Source organism: Macaca nemestrina, chromosome 11, assembly GCF_043159975.1.
Source record: "Macaca nemestrina isolate mMacNem1 chromosome 11, mMacNem.hap1, whole genome shotgun sequence".
Lineage (NCBI taxonomy): Eukaryota > Metazoa > Chordata > Mammalia > Primates > Cercopithecidae > Macaca > Macaca nemestrina.
In genome coordinates this window covers 56,336,663-56,357,288 of record NC_092135.1, presented here as the reverse complement: position 1 = coordinate 56,357,288, position 20,626 = coordinate 56,336,663, and the positions used below count along the sequence as shown (strand labels likewise).

Sequence of the window (20,626 nt, the reverse complement as noted above, 5' to 3'; positions counted from 1 at the left end):
GGCAGGTGTGTAACAGTTGAGTTGTTTCAGTTCCAGAGGAATAAAGTAAATAATTGTACTGGAATTTGTTCACTTCTGGGCATTTTGCCATACAGGAAGGGTGTGTAATTACTGAAGCTAAGATATCTATGTAAAAATGAAGTAACATCAATAGGACACAGCTGGGCTTCAGATTTTCTTATTTTATCTTCAAAAAATTAAGGATCTCTGGCTCTCATTTCACTCTTTGATATTTAAATATTGCTTAAGTTAATACGGACATACTGAAGATAGAATGGTTATTTTCAAAAAAGCCAGAAAATATCTTGAAAGTGGTATTCTCTTTAAGAGCCACACAAATGAGGAACATTGCAATTTTCACTCATCAAAGATAACAAAAGCAGCACACACAGTATCTAATTTGAGACCTCACCAGAGTAAAAAGAGTGCATATAAAATTAGCATATTTTACCAAATCTATTCTTTGCTTACCAGTTCATACTATCTGGATTGGCTTCAACCTTAAATCTAGATTCTAAGCTTCGGAAATCATTAACCAAAAATAAAAGAATGTGGTTTGTGGGCCAGGCACAGTGGCTCATGCCTGTAATCCCAGCACTTTGGGAGGCCAAGGTGGGCAGATCACCTGAGGTCAGGAGTTTGAGACCAGCCTGGCCAACATGGAGATACCCGTCTCTTCCAAAAATACAAAAATTAACCGAGTGTGGTGGCATACACCTGTAATCTCAGATACTCATGGGAGGCTGAGGCAGAAGAACTGCTTGAACCCAAGAGGAGGAGGCTGCAGTGAGCCAAGATTGCACCACTGCACTCCAGCCTGGGTGACAGAGCGAGAGTCTATCTCAAAAAAAAAAAAAAAAAAAAGAAGTGGCTAAAGAGCCTGAAAATATGGCCAAGTTCAAATAGAGATCTCAATTATTCAAGCAAATTTATGACAGAAGATGAAAGACTCTAATGAATATTACATGTGCAATTCTACAAAACCAGAAATCAACTTGCACCCTACATAGAACTGTGAAAGACACTTGCAAATCCTAGCCATGATTGGCCATACTGTCTTTTTTAAAGAGTGTTTCTAAAACCAAGAGATCACATCGGAACCATTATAAAACTACAATGTATTCTACCAATTGATAATAATACCCTGCACATGGTGCTTGGCTTGCTGCTTCCTTGTGCCTGTGAGTGAGCATTCTGATACATCTAAGTAAGTCGCAGAGGGCAGCAGCAAGGCTCTTGATGAGCAGCAAATGGTTTATCAAATTCCAGTTCCCCTGCATCCAAGGATGTGCTGTGCATTTCAGTGACAAATCAATCAGTTTAATCTAAAGTTTTCACAGGAAGAGGCAGGATCCTTTGAGGGCACCACATTTTTCTTTCTTTCTTTTTTTGGAGACAGGTTCTCGCTCTGTCACCCAGGCTGGAGTGCAGTGGCATGATCACAGCTTACTGTAGCCTTGACCTCCCAGACTCAAGTGATTCTCCTGAGTAGCTGGGACCATGGGCGCACACTACCACTCCTGGCCAATTTTTTGTATTTTTTGTAGAGACGGGGTTTTTGTCATGTTGCCCGGGCTGGTCTTGAACTCCTGAGCTCAAGCCATCTGCTCACCTCAGCCTCCCAAAGTGCTAGGATTACAGACACGAACCACCATGCCCAGCGCTGTATTTCTTTATCTAGTTATTACATGTAAGAGATTATGCTAGGCAGTAACCAGTATCAAGTTTGTCAGATATTTTTGAAAACTATTAGGAGATTCCTCCTTTCCTACATCTGTATTCATCATGGACTCCTGGATTCTTATTAGGAGTTGAGTTGAGCAGTAGAACCTGCTAAAGGATGATCCTAATTACAGTCAACTGGTGGCTGAAGTTCTGACATTTCCTGTAATTTCAGAATCATGTCCAGGAATCACATCACCTTGTTATTCCTGTGGATTGACTTTTTATTTCTCTTAAAGCATATTTCTTAACATTTCTTTAGTAGTTGCCTCACCCGATATACATAACACTGGTGGATATTTTGTGACATCACCAAGATAACCACATCCTTTTATTCCCTAAACTTAACTTTCAACTAAATTGGACAGATGGGAAATGAAAGTTATGACACTTATGTCATTTTTTGACCATAGATACAAAATAAAATTTTATTTTGCACTATGAAGAGATAGGATTTAAATCCTGTATCAATATGGATATAGTGCAATTCAAATTGTCTTAAGAAGAATGTTCAGCTGAGTGACAAGTTTTCTAGGTGCTGTGAGACTCTCTTGCTCGCAATATTTCTGTGAATGTGGCTATAGGTTTTGTTGTCTTAATAAAACTGCAAATTGGTGACAAAGTAATCGACAGTAAGTATTATCTATTCATTCCCTGCTCAAACAACCATTTATTGCAGGTCTAATATATCCATGGTGTTGGGAGAGGAGCAACCTGTAACACAGGTATAAAACAATGCATAAAACATGGCTCTATCCTTAGGTAGCTGATTATATAAATCCAAAAAAGCATACTATTAAGAGTCATGACAGTGGCATAAAGTGCTAAAAGAGATCAGGAGAGAGATTTGACTTCAGGCTGGGTATGTTTCATGAAAGAGGCAGCGTTTGAACAGAAGTAGCAAGGATTCTTTCTGTCAAGGAGCGAGGATTTTTCTGTACCTTCGCAGGTACACATCCACATGACTGACATCACTATGAGAGGTTATCACTTCTCAAAAGACATTGTAAATTCTAACATTATGCCAAAGAACAAGGAACAGCTAGCTTCTGGCACTGGAGGATTCTAGGGAAAGCATAGCCCAGTGAAGAAAGAGTTCATTGTTTTATGACACTGAATGCCCAATTTCAGATATTTAGTAGACTAATGGTTTGTTAACAAGACTGCTATTGGTTGCTTGCCATTTCCCTTCCTACCAATTACCATGAATTGCCCAAGGGGAGTATGTGTGAGGTATTTTACTGGCTTAGATGTACTTTACTGAAGAACCCAGACTTTTCCTCTCAAAATTCAGGTGAATTTTATAAGATACTACTTTGCAATTCCTTAACCAAGTGCCTTGACATTATGTTTGGGGTTGCAATAAATTAGCATGTTCATAAAATTTATTTTTATATGCTCTTTCTCATAACATATATAAAAAACTATATGTTTATGTATAGTTTTTGTGAGATCAATATGAAGTTTTTAAAGTTTAGTGTCTGCATAAGTAAACTACTGTCACAGCATAAACATTGCTCAACATTCAAAGTTTGTCTTCTGCTATCAATGTCCAAAAAAACGGCTCACTGAATCTTTAGTATGGTTACAAGTAGAACCACTAGCTCCTCCTAAGAGGAGCCTTTTCTTCTTATGCAGAAATGATAATGACAATTGTAATGTTAGCCCTTACTAAGGGCCAGGTACTGTTGTAAGCATTTTACCTAGGTTAATTTAAGGTCCTCACTATTATTATCTGCATCTTATAAATAAGCAAACTGGGAAACGAAAGGTTAAGAAATCTTTCCAAGATCACATGACCGGTCAGCAGAGAAAACAGAATGGAAACCTACTCCATGTACCCAGTTGCACTGCTAGGGTCCCTTCCTTTTGTGACTTAAGGAAACACCATTCCTAAGACACGGCTGCCACGAAACAAGGACTGTTATTTGAGATCACAGAGTGGATACCATTATGGCATGGCAGTGAGGCTTTTTTAAAAAATAATAATTATGGGCCAGGTACAGTGGCTCATACTTATAATCTTCACACTTTAGAGAGGCTGAGGTAGGAGGATTGCATGAGGCCAAGAGTTAAAGACCAGTCTGGGCAAGATAGTGAGACCCTATCTCTACAAAAAAAAATTAAAAACTAAAAATTAGCCAGGCATGGTAGTACATGCCTGTAGTCCTAGCTACTAGGGAGGCTGAGGTGGAAGGATTGCTTGAGCCCAGGAGTTTGAAGCTGCAGTGAGCTAAGAAGGTGACACTGTACTCCATCCTGGGCAACACAGCAAGACCCCATCTCTAAAAAGTAATAATAATTATGCATCCCATCTAAGAATATTGCTCTTTTGGGAATATTGCTCTTTTGGATATAAAACATGACCAACATTTATTGTAACTGCATGTAACAGTGGGCTAAGAGTGTCACACTCTGACCAGTAAATTTTAAAATCAAACATATAAGGTGAATGGTAATTAGTTTTCTTACTTGGATCTAACTTTTCTGTGCTCTATCCCATTGGGTAGATGATAGGAAGTGACATATTTCAGGAGGGTCTTAAGAAATTTTTACTCCAACTATATTTTGCCTGGTGCTACAAAAATTGCAGGGGAGCTATTTAAAACCAGGAGAGTATCTTGAAAAAAGACACAGATGTGGTATCCTGGGTTAAACAACTGAAATGCTAAGTACTTAAAATTTTTAAAAGAAATTATGTATGAAACTGCAAATACATATTAATGAACTCCAATTTCTCACAACAGGAATAGAACCAAAGACCAGAGTATAGCATCCCACTAACTAATTATATATAATAATTGTTTTAATGAATAGGATAAATACATTTTTGGCTGCCTTGAGAAGCTAGAACTCTTCTTAGCATTTCCCATAAAATATTTATTTAGAACACTATTTACTGCCAGAAGATAAAATTTTGAAGTCATTTGAGGCCATCAAGGAATTCTAGTGTCAAAATCTTAACAAGTTTCCTTATTTTCTTACATATAGGGTATATGGTCTCAAGGTACAAACAGAACGTTACCATTGCTATGTTTACTGCACACAGCTAATAGTTTTAAGTCATTTCTAAACATTCTGATAAATTTACCACATTTCACCAAAACACAGTATATACTAAGAGCCCCAAATAAATCTGAGGCTTCTCACCCTTACCAGCTCTGTGGGTCAAATCTTGACAACTATGAAGTGCTATCGAAGAGTCCTTTTTTCTCCCCTAAAGATAATAGAAGCTTAGACGTCTATTCTATAGTTTGGTGGAAGATGAAAATTGTACTGACTATATCTTGTACCTTTTCAAACTCTTTGTGGAAAGTTTAAAAACTTCAAATTTCATTGAGGAATAAAAAAATTATTTTGACATCTTGTTACTAGAATAAACTGAAATAATTTTTCTTGAAAACATAGTTCTAACGTCAGACATGTGTCACGGTTATAGAGCAATCTTTCATGCCACATTCCAAGTTACAGCAAATAGTACAACAATAAGGTAATAAATGTTTCCTCAATCTTCGTCATCATTAGTCATCTGAGTTACTGATACTGACTTTTAAAGGAATATCCCAGCAAATACAACATTACCTATCTTGAGAAAAAAAATCCAGTGGCTTAATTATAAGATTTTTTTTAAAAAAACTTAATCTTAGATTATTTCAACAAAATAACCCTCACAGGGGACATATAATGTTTTTTGGAGAGAAGAAGCAGGAAAAAAACCAAAAACCAAAAAACAAAAAACTATCCCTGGAGCTTTAAATTTACATTTACCTTATTAAGCTTTTAAATCTTAAGAAATTAAAATTGCAGAATTCTAATTTCTCTAAGCACAACAGATAAGACCTAATATAGAAGGTTACTTGAGTTTGAAGGATAAAGAGTATTAATGCCTTAAAAAAATCAACATAAACATGACATTGAAGCAAACTGGCACAGTTCGACAAGTTTTAGAACATTAGCTCACAAAATGAATATACTTAAATTTAGACAAACACACAAATATAGCCTTTATCCAAAAATCACAGAGACAACCCTATATACTACCTATGTTAAAATGTTCAAAATACCTAACACTATTACAGGCCTCAGGTTGCCAGAGTCCTGATAGAAAAGTCAGCACTGAGAACTATGCTTCACACAGCTTTGCGTGCATGCACACACTCTGCAATGTGGGAGAGACAGACACCGATCACCATCGAGATTGTCCTTACTTGCAGACGCACAAGTATCCTGCATGTTCCGATTCTGACTGGCACCTGGAGCAGCTCTACATGCCAGTCATCCCAATGTACTCAGGGATGTAAACACCTTATAATTAGAAAACGTGAAGGCGTCAAGGACGTTAGACAAATTTAAAACATATCCAAAGATTAATTTTTTAAAGGCATTAAAGAAATAACTCATTGCAAATTTCAATACGAGGATGTACCTGCTCCTTCACGGATGCTAGAATAGTGGTGGCTGTGGTCTCGGGTTCCATGCCTGGGCCAGTGGAGGCAGCTTCCTGGCGGGTCTGTGGTTGCCCCTCCTCCACCAATGAGGCCTGCTCAGGAGCTGGCATTCCTCCTGCAATCAAGCAGGCAAAGGGTTAACACTTTCTTCTGGGCTCCCTTGCAGGAACCGAGGATTTACAGATGGTTCCTAGCAACTACAGTAGACTATAGTCTACACACCATGATCAAAAGCTTGTTAAATTGCTAAATTTTCTAAATGGTAACCAATAAGTAAATATGACTAACTTATCAAGAAATTAAATAATAAACATTCTAGATTGCTATAGGGGTCTGTTTTCAAAGTAACATGCACACAAAAAGACATCTACAAATGTTAACTGACATGAGAAGAATGTTTTACCAATCGCAGAAGAGGTTTTTGTAACAGAAAAGAAAAAAAGAGTTTAAAACCTAAAGAAGTTTTAAAAATAAAAGTCTGCTTATTTTAAAGAAATATAATATATTAATAACTAGCAACAAGTTCATCCTTGGTGGAGTCTTACAGCTAGCTTGGTTTCTTTAGAAGAATCTGTTTATTCAAAGATAACAATGACTAGGAATGTGATGTTGAAAAGAAAATCTATTTTTTAGGCCCATAGCTTATGACAGAAGAATAGGTTCTTGGCAGGAGCTAGAGTGCCTTTCCTAAGACAACACATAGTGAGAGCAGTGTGTTTGTCAAGAGACTTACTGACCTGATACGGACTTTCTACAATTTTGGAAAACAGGGGGAATCGATGGTTAGTGTAAAGTGCTATTAAAATTTTAATAACTCATTTACATGTCAGTTTCTCTGTTTTCTTGTGAGTACAGTCTTTATCATACCACGAAACTAGTCAAGTACCTGGCATATTAAATGGTATTCAATTAATGTTCACTAAAATAAATGAATACATGAATGAAGGATGATATATTTTCATTGTCTCATTCCAGTCATTAGGTAAATTCTGCCAAGTCCTAAGATGTCCGAGAGACCCTATCTGTTTAGATGTGTCACATCGTATATTCAAATACGGACATCTGAGACTATAAACATTTTCCTCAACATTCTTCAGTTTTCTCTCGCAAATTACTCTATTATATATTTCAATTTAATCAATTAACTTCCACGGTCTTCAATTCTATAGTTGATCTGGGACTTGTTTTCCCATTCCCTCAAATTTCAGTATCAGTCTTCTGTTTCCAAAATAATAATCCGTAAGTAAAAGGGGAAATTACATGCCCTTTGAGCTCCCATCTTCTTCCCTACTCTCCTGGCTTCCATGTTAGTGGAGAGGGTCTAAGTTTCATGTTTCTGCTGGTGGTATTTTTATTCTTGTCATATTAATAGGCATAAATGGACAGTGGATCTGATTAGTTTATCTGTGCATTTCCCCCGAAACCAGCCTCATGAGTTCTCATGCCTGCTCTATCTAGCAAGTGAATTCTCAATCTCCCATTTTCACGGTGCATAAGGCCTAGATAGACTTTGAACTGCAGGATCTTCTCAGGTATGAATAGAAGGATCCTGAGACATGGAGATGAGTAGGATCAAAACCTAAGTGTCCTGGGTGGGGCGGGGGGGGGGGGAGTTCTACCTCACTACCTCACCGATAAAAATGGCTAGTTCTTTATACAATGTAATAATTTTATGACAATCTATATTTTTTAGTGTATGTGGAATGTTTATTGAGATGTAAAACAAAATATTATCAACTGAATAAAATTTTCTTTCTCTATCAAGTGCTCATTAAAGAGAAGACATAAGCTCTATAAAGGAAAAAAATGCTACACAAAGATCCTAGATTAGCATTTAAGGCAAGTAAAGACATAAAAGTATTCTAGCCATTGAAAAATTACACACCTTAAAATAAGCAGATGGTTGCAAAGAACAAAAATGTTACTATGCAACAGTGAAACAAATAATGCCAAGAACCAAAAATTTTAAATGTCAAGAGTATAATATCATGAAACAACCACTGTGTAAGAAGAAAAAGAAAACGAAAAATTCAGTGAACAAAGAGAATTTGAGAAAAGGAGAAACAGAAATGTAATTGGGGAAGTAATTATTTATTAATATAGAAGGAGTCTTACTATTAAAAAGACCTAGAATTATATTATGGTATTACATCACTGTGAGGATATCATACTTAATTTCACAATACTTATCTTGCTGACCCTGCTTCCCAGGACCAATGAGCCCAGAGGAGCATTTTCTGAGTACCACTCTCCCAGGGACACTGACCATTAGGGGGCTCATCACCTAGCTGATGCAGCAACATAGGATCAAGGCAAAGTACAGCAAGATGTAAATGAAAAGTAGTAATGCTAAAGTCAAGAGAAGGAGGGTCAGAGACCTTGTAACTGTATAAAAGAAAGTAATATAATGCTGAGAAGCTTGGCAGCAGAGGAGATTTTCATAGACATGGATGATATCTACTCTGATTCCTCAAAGGTTAGGTCACATCACAGGCAGCCATGAACAGTCACCAGATGAGGAGCAAAGCCAATGGTACCTGTCATTACTAAGGGTGGAGACACTTCCCTACCCCTTATCTCTGGAGCAGTCTCAATATGCCACAACCAACATGGGGCAGGGGAGCGGTAACACTGTGCTGACAAGTTATAAACCTATGAAGGTTTCCTATCCATTTTCTCATAGTTTTCATAATTGTAAGATCATTTAATGAACTGGAAAGTATCAAGCTAAGACTGGAGTCACAGAATAATATTATTGCTCCATTCCACTAGCAAAAAAAAAAAAAGGACTTATATTGTAAAGCGACTGTGAGAAATTAGGCCTCACACTTCCCTCAGTGACCTCAATTTGCCTGATTTGAGTGATCACATTCCGGAGAACTGGGAAAACTTACAGATAGGTTGCTGAATCACTTTTGAGGGTTCTACAGAGAATGAAGGCATGCCAGAAAACTGGAAGGAGGAAAATGCCATGGCTGTTTTTGGAAAAAGGGAAGGTAGACTCTTCACATGACAAACTACAGAGCTAGACACAGATCTTGGGTGAGATTCTTTAAACGATTTTATCCAAGAGGTGATTTGTGAGAAATAAAATGGGGCACCAAAGAAAAGTCATGTTAAGCTGGTCTAATGTCTGTCTGGGGCAGTGTAACCATGCAGTGTTGCCCAAACTCTAGTGGGGCATATATGATATTAGAAGTCCCCCGTGACATTGTCATTAACATAGAAATGGGGCTGGAATAAGGGCAACTGCTGACTCCAACAATCTGTAAACAGTTGAATGAAATACATCAATCTATAGAGGTTTCTAATGTAATGCCAGAGTTCTGACCTTGACCCAACCCCACCAAATGTTTTAACCATGATATCAATACAAGTCATACACAAGTTCTTCAATGATGATGAAGAATATTGAATTTACCAGATGGAGATAAAATTAAAATACAAAAAATATACTGCTACACTGCAGTAATGAGCTGCCTCTGATGAGATTTAAAACAACAGGAATAAATACAAGGTCCTGTATTTAGGTTAGCTCAGCAGCATATTGGGAAATCAATGTAGGCATTTCAGGTTCAAGAGCAAAATGAGTGAATCATAAGTGAAACAAGACTGCCCAAACCTAAGGTGATCTTATGCTGTGTTGCTATAAATCATTAGGATGATAGGAAGGGCATAAGCGAGCTTACAACTTTCCTTCAGGCTCCTTGGGACATAACTACTTCCAGATAAGGGCGGCACATTAACAGGAATGGACACAGTGTACCCATTCAAGAGATGATGAGTGGGATGTTAAAGGGATCCAGTCATTTATTTCCAGGCAAGGGGACAGGGAGGATGTGAATGACACAGCTCCTGCTCTTTATGAGCTCAAAGCTCACTGGGAGACATGAGAGTGGTAGTTAATGGAACAAGAAGAGAAAATTTGACCTGAAGAAGAGAAGTCCAGCATTGACAAGCAGATGCCTATAAGCCTCTGAAGGAGGCTTTTTAGATTATAATCCCAAGAGCCAGACTAAAAATTAATGGTTTTGTAATAAATGTGTATTAACCTATATTATTACTGTCTTTATATTTGGAATCAAAATTAAAGGTTGGAACAATAACGGAGGGTTTTCCTTTTGGAGCTAATAGTCAAATGCTTAAAATTTCAAGAACTGACTGCCTCTGAAGGTGGCACACTCCCATGATGAGAGATCTTTAATCAGGGTCTGGATGATGATTGCAGGAGGGATAGTGTAGAAGGGATGCTGCACTGTGTGTGGCAGAAACAGTAAACTCTAAACCCTGAGGCCCACACTAAGATTAAACAAGTTCTAGATTCTAAACAGATGTGAATGTTCCTCAGGAGTTTTCAGAATGTTGTCTACTGTGTCACACTGTCTCTGTATCAGCCATCTGAAAGCCAGGACCTAGGCTTTTCCTAAGGGAATGGTGGATGCTATTGGAAACTGTAGCATTAGCTGGTTTTCTCTTTGGCTATACAAAGCTCAGAGATGAATCTGTGACCAGCTCTTACATGTGTGGGTATGCATATCTGTGTTCTCATTTTATCCTAGCCTTTACTTAATAAACGTTTTCTTTGCCCAGGTCTCTTTTTTTAAATCATACCATTAGACTAAATTCTTTTGAGGCTTCTAAGAAGCCTCCTCTGGGTTCATTGGTCCTGGGAAGCAGGGTCAGCAAGATAAATATTGTGAATTAAGTATGATATCCTCACAGTTTTTAGAGGAGGGTTGACTATGAACAGCTGTGCATTTTCATCATAATCTTTATTGAACACGAAGAGGCTCATATGTGAAACTGGCAGTATAATTGTGTGTATACGCATGCAAGTATCTTAATCTTATATTCAACTCTTAGTGATTAACATGCAATTTTTCTGCTCAAGGCTGCAGACTACATATACTCTAGTATGACTACTGAAGGCTTTTTTTGGCATATTATAGATGTAATATATAGGTGTAACCTATTATTCAATATGTATAATCTCTTTTACCACAGCTGATAATAGTCCACAAAATCATCTGTCTTAAATCTTCCAGGGATGGAAAATCAACTAAATACTGAATTTTTCTCTACTTAATTCCCTTCTACTCACCTTACTAATAATTTTTGGTGAAAGCATACCAAGTACACTTTATTTTATCTTTTTAGTAAAATAAGTTGGACTCCAGTTATTTTTCTCTTTCTTGATTTAGGTGTCTGGAGTACAACATATAGTTGTCATTATGAACACTCAAAAAAATGTTGATGAGAAATACAATTTCAAAACTGATATGACAAAATAATGATGCCTAAGAAAAATTAATAAAAAATAAAGGTTAAAGAAAGTGTGAATATTTAAATTTGATTCAAAAAATAAAGATACTAATGTCAGATAAAAGTATAGAAAATAGGCATTAGATGAACAAAATATTTTAACAGTAATAAGTAGAAAAAATTGCTAAGAGTATCATCATATAGCAAAGATAAGTTTCTCTTTGTTTTACTTATAATGAAACTGGAACAGATATTGCAGAAGAATGAAGTACTAGGAAATTAAGAATTTGCCTGAAAAGTTAAACATCTTCAGGAGCATATGGCATTGAGTCTAGAATTCTAAAAGGAGTATCAGATAAACTTCTTGCAGTTATATTTTTAAAATATCCTGGAAATAGAAATATAACCAAAAGCTGCAACTCTTCAGGAGGATTAGAGGTAGCTGCATACTAACCTTCTAATCAGGCGGTTCATAAAAAAATTCAAATGTCTTGGCAAGAATTTGCTTAGAAAAGAGCTCTATGCCAAACAGCATAGTAGTTCAAGAGAATAATCTATGCAGAGTAGTTAAATGTTTTTGATTATGAATTTTTCACTAGAAATATCACTGCAAGGTAATCTGGTAAAAAAAAATTAAGCAAAAGGTTTGTATAAAGAGGAGAAAATCTAGATGACCAATAATGAAGTTCTCAACCTTATTAGTAATTAGAAAAATGAACATTAATACTGCAATGAGTAGTCAATACACAAACACCAGAATGGCAAAACAGTATCAAATTCTGGTGAGGATGTGGAACAATGGTAACTATCCCATGCTACTGATGACAGTGTAAATGGCAACAACTCCTTGGAATCTATTTTGGCATTATCTAGTACAGCTGATGACATGTACATTCTGTAGCCCTGTAATTCCATTCCTGATTAAGTAGAGACACTCTTGTACATGGGCACCTGGAGAGTTATAGAAATATGTTCACGGCAGCACTCTTCGTGAAAGCGATAGGTTGCTAACAACTCAAGTGACCATTAACAGTAGAATGGATAAATACAATGTAATATATTCAATCAATGTATTTCATCTATAGCAATAAATCAATGAACCAAAGCTCTCTCCATAAAACAAGGATGACTGTCAACCACAATACTGAATAAAAGCAGCAAGGTGCAAAAGAACACAAACAGTGGGATTCCATTTATGTAAAATTCTACAATAGGCAAAATAAAACTATGCTTACTAAGAATGCATGCATAGGTAGCAAGGAAATGACCATCACCAAAGTCAGAGGAGTGGCTACCTCCGTGGAGAGAGGGGGCTGTGATCTCAGAGGGGCACATGAAGAACTTCTAAAGCGCCGGCGTGACATGGGTGGCAGTTACACAGATGTGCTTGCTTTTCAGTATTTTTTAATTATATGCATATTTTATGTATTTTCATAGTTTTCTCATAAAATGGAAAAAGAATAATATAGTGGAATAAACACGGTATAATATTAAATGCAGTTTATAAATCAAATAATTTAGAATATTTCAATGATGATAAATAGAATAGTATTTAGTAACTTAAATACTAAAGATTATCTACTTTTAATAGAATTAAACTACTTCTTGTTTTAAAACTAGACTAAATATACTTTTATGATGTATAAATGCCTAGAAGGAATCCACTTCAATAATAAGTGGTTTAAGTTGCAAAATATAATGCCCTCAGCCCTGTATAACATTCAATAACAATTTCTGAAAATAAAACACATGGTTAACACATAATACCAGAGTCAACACTGTTGGCATCCTGAGCTGCTCACACTGTGTCTTTTATGAATGGTGCTCCTCTGGCCTTACGCAGCATTGACTTGGCCTCTATAACACAAGGAAAGCACTGCAAAACGGTTAATGAAAACTGGAAATTCTATCTTGATAAACATGAATTGCATGTGGGCATTTTCAACCTTTCCCCAAAATATCTTACTTTTTATAGAGAGGAAAGAAGGAAAAGAGGAAAATCTTTTTGAAAAGTACTACAGGTTCATTTTTTTTTTCTTTTTGAGGAATCAGGATCCTTTATAGCGCCACAGATGCTAGGAGGAGAAGAAATGAAAAATCATGACAAATTCAGAGATATACCTGGAATGTTAAAGGGTATACCAAGATAGGATGGAGGTAATCAATAGAGTAAGAATGTAATTAAAACTCTGATAGGGGAAACTGGATCAAGAGGCAAGATGAGCACAAATTTCAACTTTTCTCCAACTCCCAACTCCATGAAATAATAGAAAAGGCATTTTCTCATTCTTAAGATAAGAAAATTAGCCTGGAAATTTTAAAAATGTCATCAGTGTGCCAAAATGTCAGAAAGATAACTGTTATAGACCTTTGGTAAGGCAACCAGAGGAAACCGTAACACAAAGAGGCAAAGGCTGGCTTTAGAGGGTGGAACACTGGGTGAGAGAGCTCAAGGCTCAGAGTCTGGTAGATCCCAGACTTGAGGCCCTCAGGCCTGGGGCCAACGTCAGGATAATCAAGGGGAGAGAGAGTGCAGCTAGATGGTCAGCGCCTACCCTGCAAGTGCCCAAGCATTTTGTCACTGGCAGAGAAGAGATTCAGACAGAGCAGGCCTCAGACACTGATACCCAGGAGGGACCAAATTCCCCAAACAGAAGAAAGTAAAGTAGAACAGGTAGAACTAATATCCTAGTGTTAAAACTAAGAATTGTATGTAGGAAAGAGAAGCAGCCAGAAATCTTGAAGAAAAAGTTACAGGATAAAAAAGAAATCTTAATCGTGAGATGAATAGCAAAATGGATTTTTTAAAACAGAGTATTTCATAAGAGTGACCTAAATAAATATCTCACAAACAACAACAACAAAAAAGAGTGAGAGATTTTACAAAAAGATAAAAGAACAGTTTGGTGACTAGAGCTCAGATGCAGGAATGACATCTGTTTACTCCAAGATCTTGGAAAAGAGAAAAAAGAAGAAATACTACAAGAAGTAAGAAATGAAAATTCCCAGAGCTGAAAACAAATCACTTAAAATGAGACAATAAGTGAATAAAATGAATGAAACAAGCTACACCTGGACCAAGCCATTGACATTTCTAGGTTCCAAGGATAAAGAAAAAATTATGTATGTTACCATAGAGAAAAAAGAAATAAAATCAAATTAGCATCACACATCTTCTCAATTATAAATTTATCAATAGCTTCCAAGTACTGACCAAAAATTATGATTCAAATATGAAGGCAAAATAAAGGGTATTTTGGGACATACTAGGACTCAGAGAATTTGTTTCAACAAAACGAAGTTCTGTAATCAAAATCACCCAACCATAATGCTGAATAAAAGGAAATTCTGCAGCAAAATAACAAATATGACAAAGGAAGGTTTAGGACACAAAAAACAGTGCAAAGTAAATGATTTAGGAAAACTGAAGATTAAACCTACATACCTTCTGTGTAGTATCAACATGAGAGGAGTGAGGAGCTGATAAAAGTGAAATGATACTAGTGTTTTTATTTATCTCGGGGGAAGAAATATGTAGACAGTAACTCCAGGTGACTGCAATTTTGCTGCTGCTCTCAAAACTGCAGGAGGAGGGAGCATCTACTGCCCCACCCCTAGAATCTGGGGCCAGCCAGGTGACTTGCTTTGATCACAAAATGTGGCAGAGGTGATCTTGTGCAACATCTGAGTCTAAATCTTAAGAGGACTAACAGCTTCTTTTGAAACCCTGAGATCACTAAGCTGTGACAGAACTTGGGATTAAAAGACGCTATGTATACGCAGCCCAGCAATCGCAGCCATTCCAGCCAAGACCTCAGAATATGTAAGACAGGCCATCTTAGTCTTGCCCTGACCTAGTCACCAGCTGACTGCAGGCACCTGACTGAGCCTAGGCCAGACCAGAAGAACCTCCTTGCCAACTTAAAAACTCATTGTTGTTTGAGCCACTGAGATTTAGGATGGCTTGTTATACCCTGAATAAGTCAATACTACCTGAAATAACTATCAGGAGATGACGGGGATACAGAAAAAAGTTTTAAACTTATTTTTTCAGTATAATATTTGATGTACGAAATTATCTTATTTTCTTTTGGTTTTTTTTTTTGAGACAGGGTCTCGCTCTGTCACCCCAGCTGGAGGGCAGTGGTAGGATCTTAGCTCACTGCAGCCTTGACCTCTCAGGCTCAGGCAATCCTCTCAGCTCAGCTTCCTGAAGAGCTCGGACTACAGGGGCACAACATCACAGAGCTAATTTTCATATATTTTTTGTAGTGTCGGGGTGTCACCATGTTGCCCAGGGTTGGTCTCAAACCCCCGGGCTCAACCTATCTACCTGCCTGGGCCTCTCAAAGTGCTGGGAGTACAGGCATATGCTACTACCCAGAATTATCTTATAACAATATTATTTATTTAATGTATTATTGATCTACTTATGTATCAACCACATTATAAACCAGGTGTAAAAGTACAAAGATAAATAAGACCCTGAACTCCCATCCAACTTACAATCTAAAAGGCACAAGACAAATTAACAAACTACAATAAAATGCAGTGTGAGATAAATGAGGAAATAAGAGCTGAAACAGATGGCAGGGGCTCAAAAGAATTTCAACAGGAATGCATAAATGAAGACACTATTCTAGGTGGGGCAGAAGGACCCAGGTGGGAAAAAGCCCATCTATAATGTAATAATTAATTTTATTCAGCTTTTTTTTTTTTTTTAATTTGCTTTAGGTTCAACAGATTTCTAAAAACCTCCCTAGACTGCTGTTTTATGTCATTTGTAATTAGGGTATGGTAAACCATATCAAATCTCAATCTGTTTAAATAAAAGATTTGTTTTCATCATTAGTTTTTCATATCAAATACTAGTGTTAACAAAGATTAAAGACTAATGAAATCACTAGCAGAGCACATATGGGGATTTAGAAATATGGCAATTTATATGTGAATTATTAGAGGCAGTAAAAACAAAGTAAAACTGTTTAAAGACTTGAATATTTAACAATATTTATAAGGTCATTAAAAATAAAGAAAAGTAGGCTGGGGGTGGTGGCTCACGCCTGTATTCTCAGCACTTTGGAAGGCTGAGGCGGGTGGATCATGAGGTCAGAAGTTTGAGACCAGCCCGGCCAACATGGTGAAATCCCGTCTCTCCTAAAAACACAAAAACTTAGCCAGGCGTAGTGGCAAGTGCCTGTAATCCCCCAGCTGCTCGGGAGGCTGAGGCAGGAGAATCGCTTGAACCCGGAAGGCGGAGGTTGTGGTGAGCCAAGACTGCACCACTGCACTCCAGCCTGGGCAACAAGAACGGAACCCCGTTTCATAAAAAAAAGAAAAAAAAAAAAAAGAAAAAGAAAGGGAAGTATATAATCCAGTGCACTTGCTATCTTACCTAGTGGTTGTCTTTTTAGCCCATATTGGTTTTTCCTTCTACGTGAACTAGCTAAATGATTTTTTCAGTGTCTTGGGATTTACACGGGGCTGTTTGGCCGATCATAACTTAGAAGATCTGCATGAGACTTCTATTTAAATTATACATTAATTCATTTGTAATTTTAAAGATTCAATTTAAAATTCTCAAATGTGCTCCATGGACAACTTCCAGCAACTCAAAATGAGGTTCCTATGGTTAGCAAGTCTGGGAAATGTGGCAGAACATGGTTCCTCTTGAAAATCCCTAAGAATCTTGCTTTAAGTGTGATCTGTGAGCCAGTTGTGCAGGCTGCACTTTGGAACTTGTAAGAAATGCAGAATTTCAGGCCCGCCCCAGACCAAAGAAATCACACTTTACATGTGGGTCAGATCCCCAGTGTTTTCTGTACACATTCAGCTTTGAGAAGCACTGGTGTGGAGCATCATAAAGACTCCAAGAAATCATGAAAAAAATGAACCTGTTTAATCTCACCTAACCCTACATCTCAACATTTATTAACCAGAGACCCTCATGTGTATTTAAAAAAAAAAAAAAAAAAAAAAAAGAGATGGGTTCTCACTCTGTTACCCAGGCTGGAGTACAGTGGCACAATTATAGCTCACTACAGCCTTGAACTCCTAGGTCACGCAATCCTGCTACCTCAGTCTCTCTAGTAGGTAGGACTACAGGCACACACTACCATGCCCAGCCCATTTTAAAATTTTCTGTACAGACAGGGTCTCACTATGTTAGCCAGGTTGGTCTTGAACTCCTGGCCTCAAGCAATCTTTCCACCTCAGCCTCTCAAAGTGTCAGGATTACAGGTGTGCACCACCAGACCAGCCAACCCCCATTTTTTTTGAGGATCACCTATTAACATTCAGAGGAACATACTTTGGGAAATCCCACAATATGATAATCATTATCATTCATGAGCAAATGTAGATGGAAAGAGACATTGTTCCATCCTTCACAATTTGGCTTTCCTCAGCTTTTCCAATGATGTTTATCTATTAAAGAAAAACATTAATTTAATACTTTTAAGAAATGGTACAGAAAAATTAAAGCTCTTTTCAATAAAGATCCCTGACACCAAAAACATGAAATTGTGTTTATGCTGAAGGCTGGGTACCAATTATTTTCTTTTTCTTTTTTTTTTCCAAGAGATAGGATCTTGCTATGTTGCCCAGGTTGGACTCAAACTCCTGGGCTCAAATAATTTTTGAGCCCTCAGACTCTCAAGTAGCTGGCACTACAGGTGCACATCACCATATCTGGCTTACATTTCTTGACAACTTAGCTTGAAAGTAAATGAATAAATGATTTTCCAGAAAAAAAGCCCAGCCTACTCCAGGCCAGGTGCAAGTTTTAGCTACTTTTTCATTCTTGTTTCATGAACACTCACATGGAAATGACCTTGGTATACTGTACACTCTGGTACTTTGGTTGACAGATAAATTCCCCATCTGGGTTATACAACAATTTGCCTAAAACATATCCAGTTTATACAGACGTTAATTTATAAGTTACTTTACTGAAAGCACAGGCAAAAAAAGCAAAGTCAACAGTTTTGAATTATAACATCAGAAATGTTGATTTTATACATGTTTAAAGCCTCTTAATAATGCCGATTTAAGCAATGTTGCATTGAGTAATTTGCAATTTTTTTTTTTTTGAGACGGTCTCACTCTGTCACCCAGGCTGGAGTGCAATAGCACGATCTTGGCTCAATGCAACCTCCACCTCCTGGGTTTAAGTAATTCTCCTGCCTCAGTCTCCAGAGTAGCTGGGATTACAGACGTATGGCACCACGTCTGGCTAATTTTTGTAGTTTTAGTAGAGATGGGGTTTCACCATATTGGCCAGGCTGGTCTTGAACTCCTGACCTCAGGTGATCCACCCGCCTTGACCTCCCAAAGTGCTGGGATTACAGGCGTGAGCCACCATACCTGGCCTAATTTGTAATTTTTTTAAGTAGCTCTTTAGAGTTAAAAAAACAAAACAAAACAAAACAAAAAACTCTTGATTTTAAAAGATATTTTTTAAAAAGTACCATAGATTCTCAGTTGTGATAACATCCTTTCTTTCTGTCCGGTCTTCAGCAGGATAGAGGAATGATGGTTATCTCTCAGTCTCCTTTATTCCATTTAGAATCTGCGTGCTTAATACTATATTTTGTTTTCAAGGAGACAAATTTTCATACTTAACATCTCCAAACAGCTTTTTGAAGAAAGTACAAGAAAAAATAACAACCACTACAAAGTTTCTAGAATTTTGTTGATCACAGATGGAGAATGCAATGGACTGGATGATAACTTATTTACTTCTCTGCAATCTAACCATACAGTCTTGGTTCAGTAATGGGAGGGACTATTTTCATCTGGATTGCCACTGCATTCTCAGCAGATCCAGAAAGTGCCCGAAACACAGTAGGTGTTCGAAAGTGTTTGTTCAATGGGAGCATGAAACAAACTGAGGGAAGGCATGACAACATATCTGTGTTTTCAATGAAAACACATTTATACACCAGATGGTGTTAGGTTTTGTGGCCATTATGATGCTGAAAGAGCTGTCTAGCAGGAACAAAGGAGTAAAAATAGTGTGATAAATGCAAGAGTAAACATGCATAAAATATACCACCACAGAAGTGACGGGAGCTCAACTTTGCACGGGACAGCAGGGTCGTCAGGGAAGATGAGACTTACAACAAAGACATAGAGGCATAAAACACCACAATGTGCTATGTTCAGAGAATGCCAACAGTCTAAAATTGGGGTGGAAGTGGGGTGGGAGAGAAAAACAGAAAGAAAACTCTGGAGATGAGAAGACGAAGGAACAATAATAAACGCAAGGAAAGACATGAATTGTCTCCACAGCCTTTAAATTTGCCTAAGATGATGGTGACAGTTGAGGCAAAGAGTCAAATTGAATCAGGTTTCACTGGTCCCACTGAAGGTAATGTGACCTGGAGTGAGGAGAGTAAAAGTTAGATGGTGTCAACTTAGGACTACTGGGGAAATGTCTGGAAGGCCTGGTGAGGAGCTAGGAAGCAACTGTGAGGAAAAGAAGATTTTAAAGACATCAAAAAGAAGAAATCTCCAACATCTATAAAAGAAAACAATGTTCTCCTCTCCTTCATGTGCCAAATCCCTGGGAGATACAATCATGAATCGAATCCTAGAAAACCTTGTCCTTCCTTGTCTAAGTGGGCCACTTAAGGACACTAGGAAGATGTTCTCGGGTATTGCCATCCTCCTCGTTTCAGTATCCTCACAGGTAGAAGCATCAGGGAGCTGCTCCTCAAAACCTCAAGTGAAAGGACACAAGGTTGCTTCTAGGAGAAGAAAATTAGAAAAATCAATAAAATGAGGATAAGACTGGAAATGGGTGGACTTATATAAACTAAGAATCAGTAAAAGTATCCCCCCAAGAGCTCTAACCTATCATCAAGGAACAGACTCTTAACACATAGACCAAAATCAGATTATGATTATGACTCATCACATGTGATTGTTGTCACAATTGGAGAAGAGGTTAGTTAGTATGAAACACAGAAAAGGAAGACCCAGATTCCTGCCCTCCCCAAAGAAGTAAAAACAAGTGAGATTACAAGAAAGATCTTTGCTCTCAGGGACAGAGATGGTCCTCAGATGACCTCTCTTGCAAACATGTCTTCCCCTTTGACAAGATTCTAAGTTCACAATGGCAACAGTCACCTGATCATAGGAAGGAGAAGTGTATTTGGCAAATATGGACATTGTGGTAATTTTGAATTAAT

General features: G+C 37.5%; 1 protein-coding gene across 1 annotated transcript in view; it reads right to left on the bottom strand.

The window, feature by feature from the left end:
- LOC105493204 (plakophilin 4) overlaps positions 1-20,626 on the bottom strand; it is a 228,948-nt gene that overhangs the window by 151,034 nt on the left and 57,288 nt on the right. Inside the window, exon 2 of the mRNA XM_011760720.3 lies at positions 6,149-6,285. Within this exon, the coding sequence (XP_011759022.1) occupies positions 6,149-6,280 (132 nt within the window). The 5' untranslated portion in view covers positions 6,281-6,285. The remainder of the gene's footprint in view (positions 1-6,148; positions 6,286-20,626) is intronic.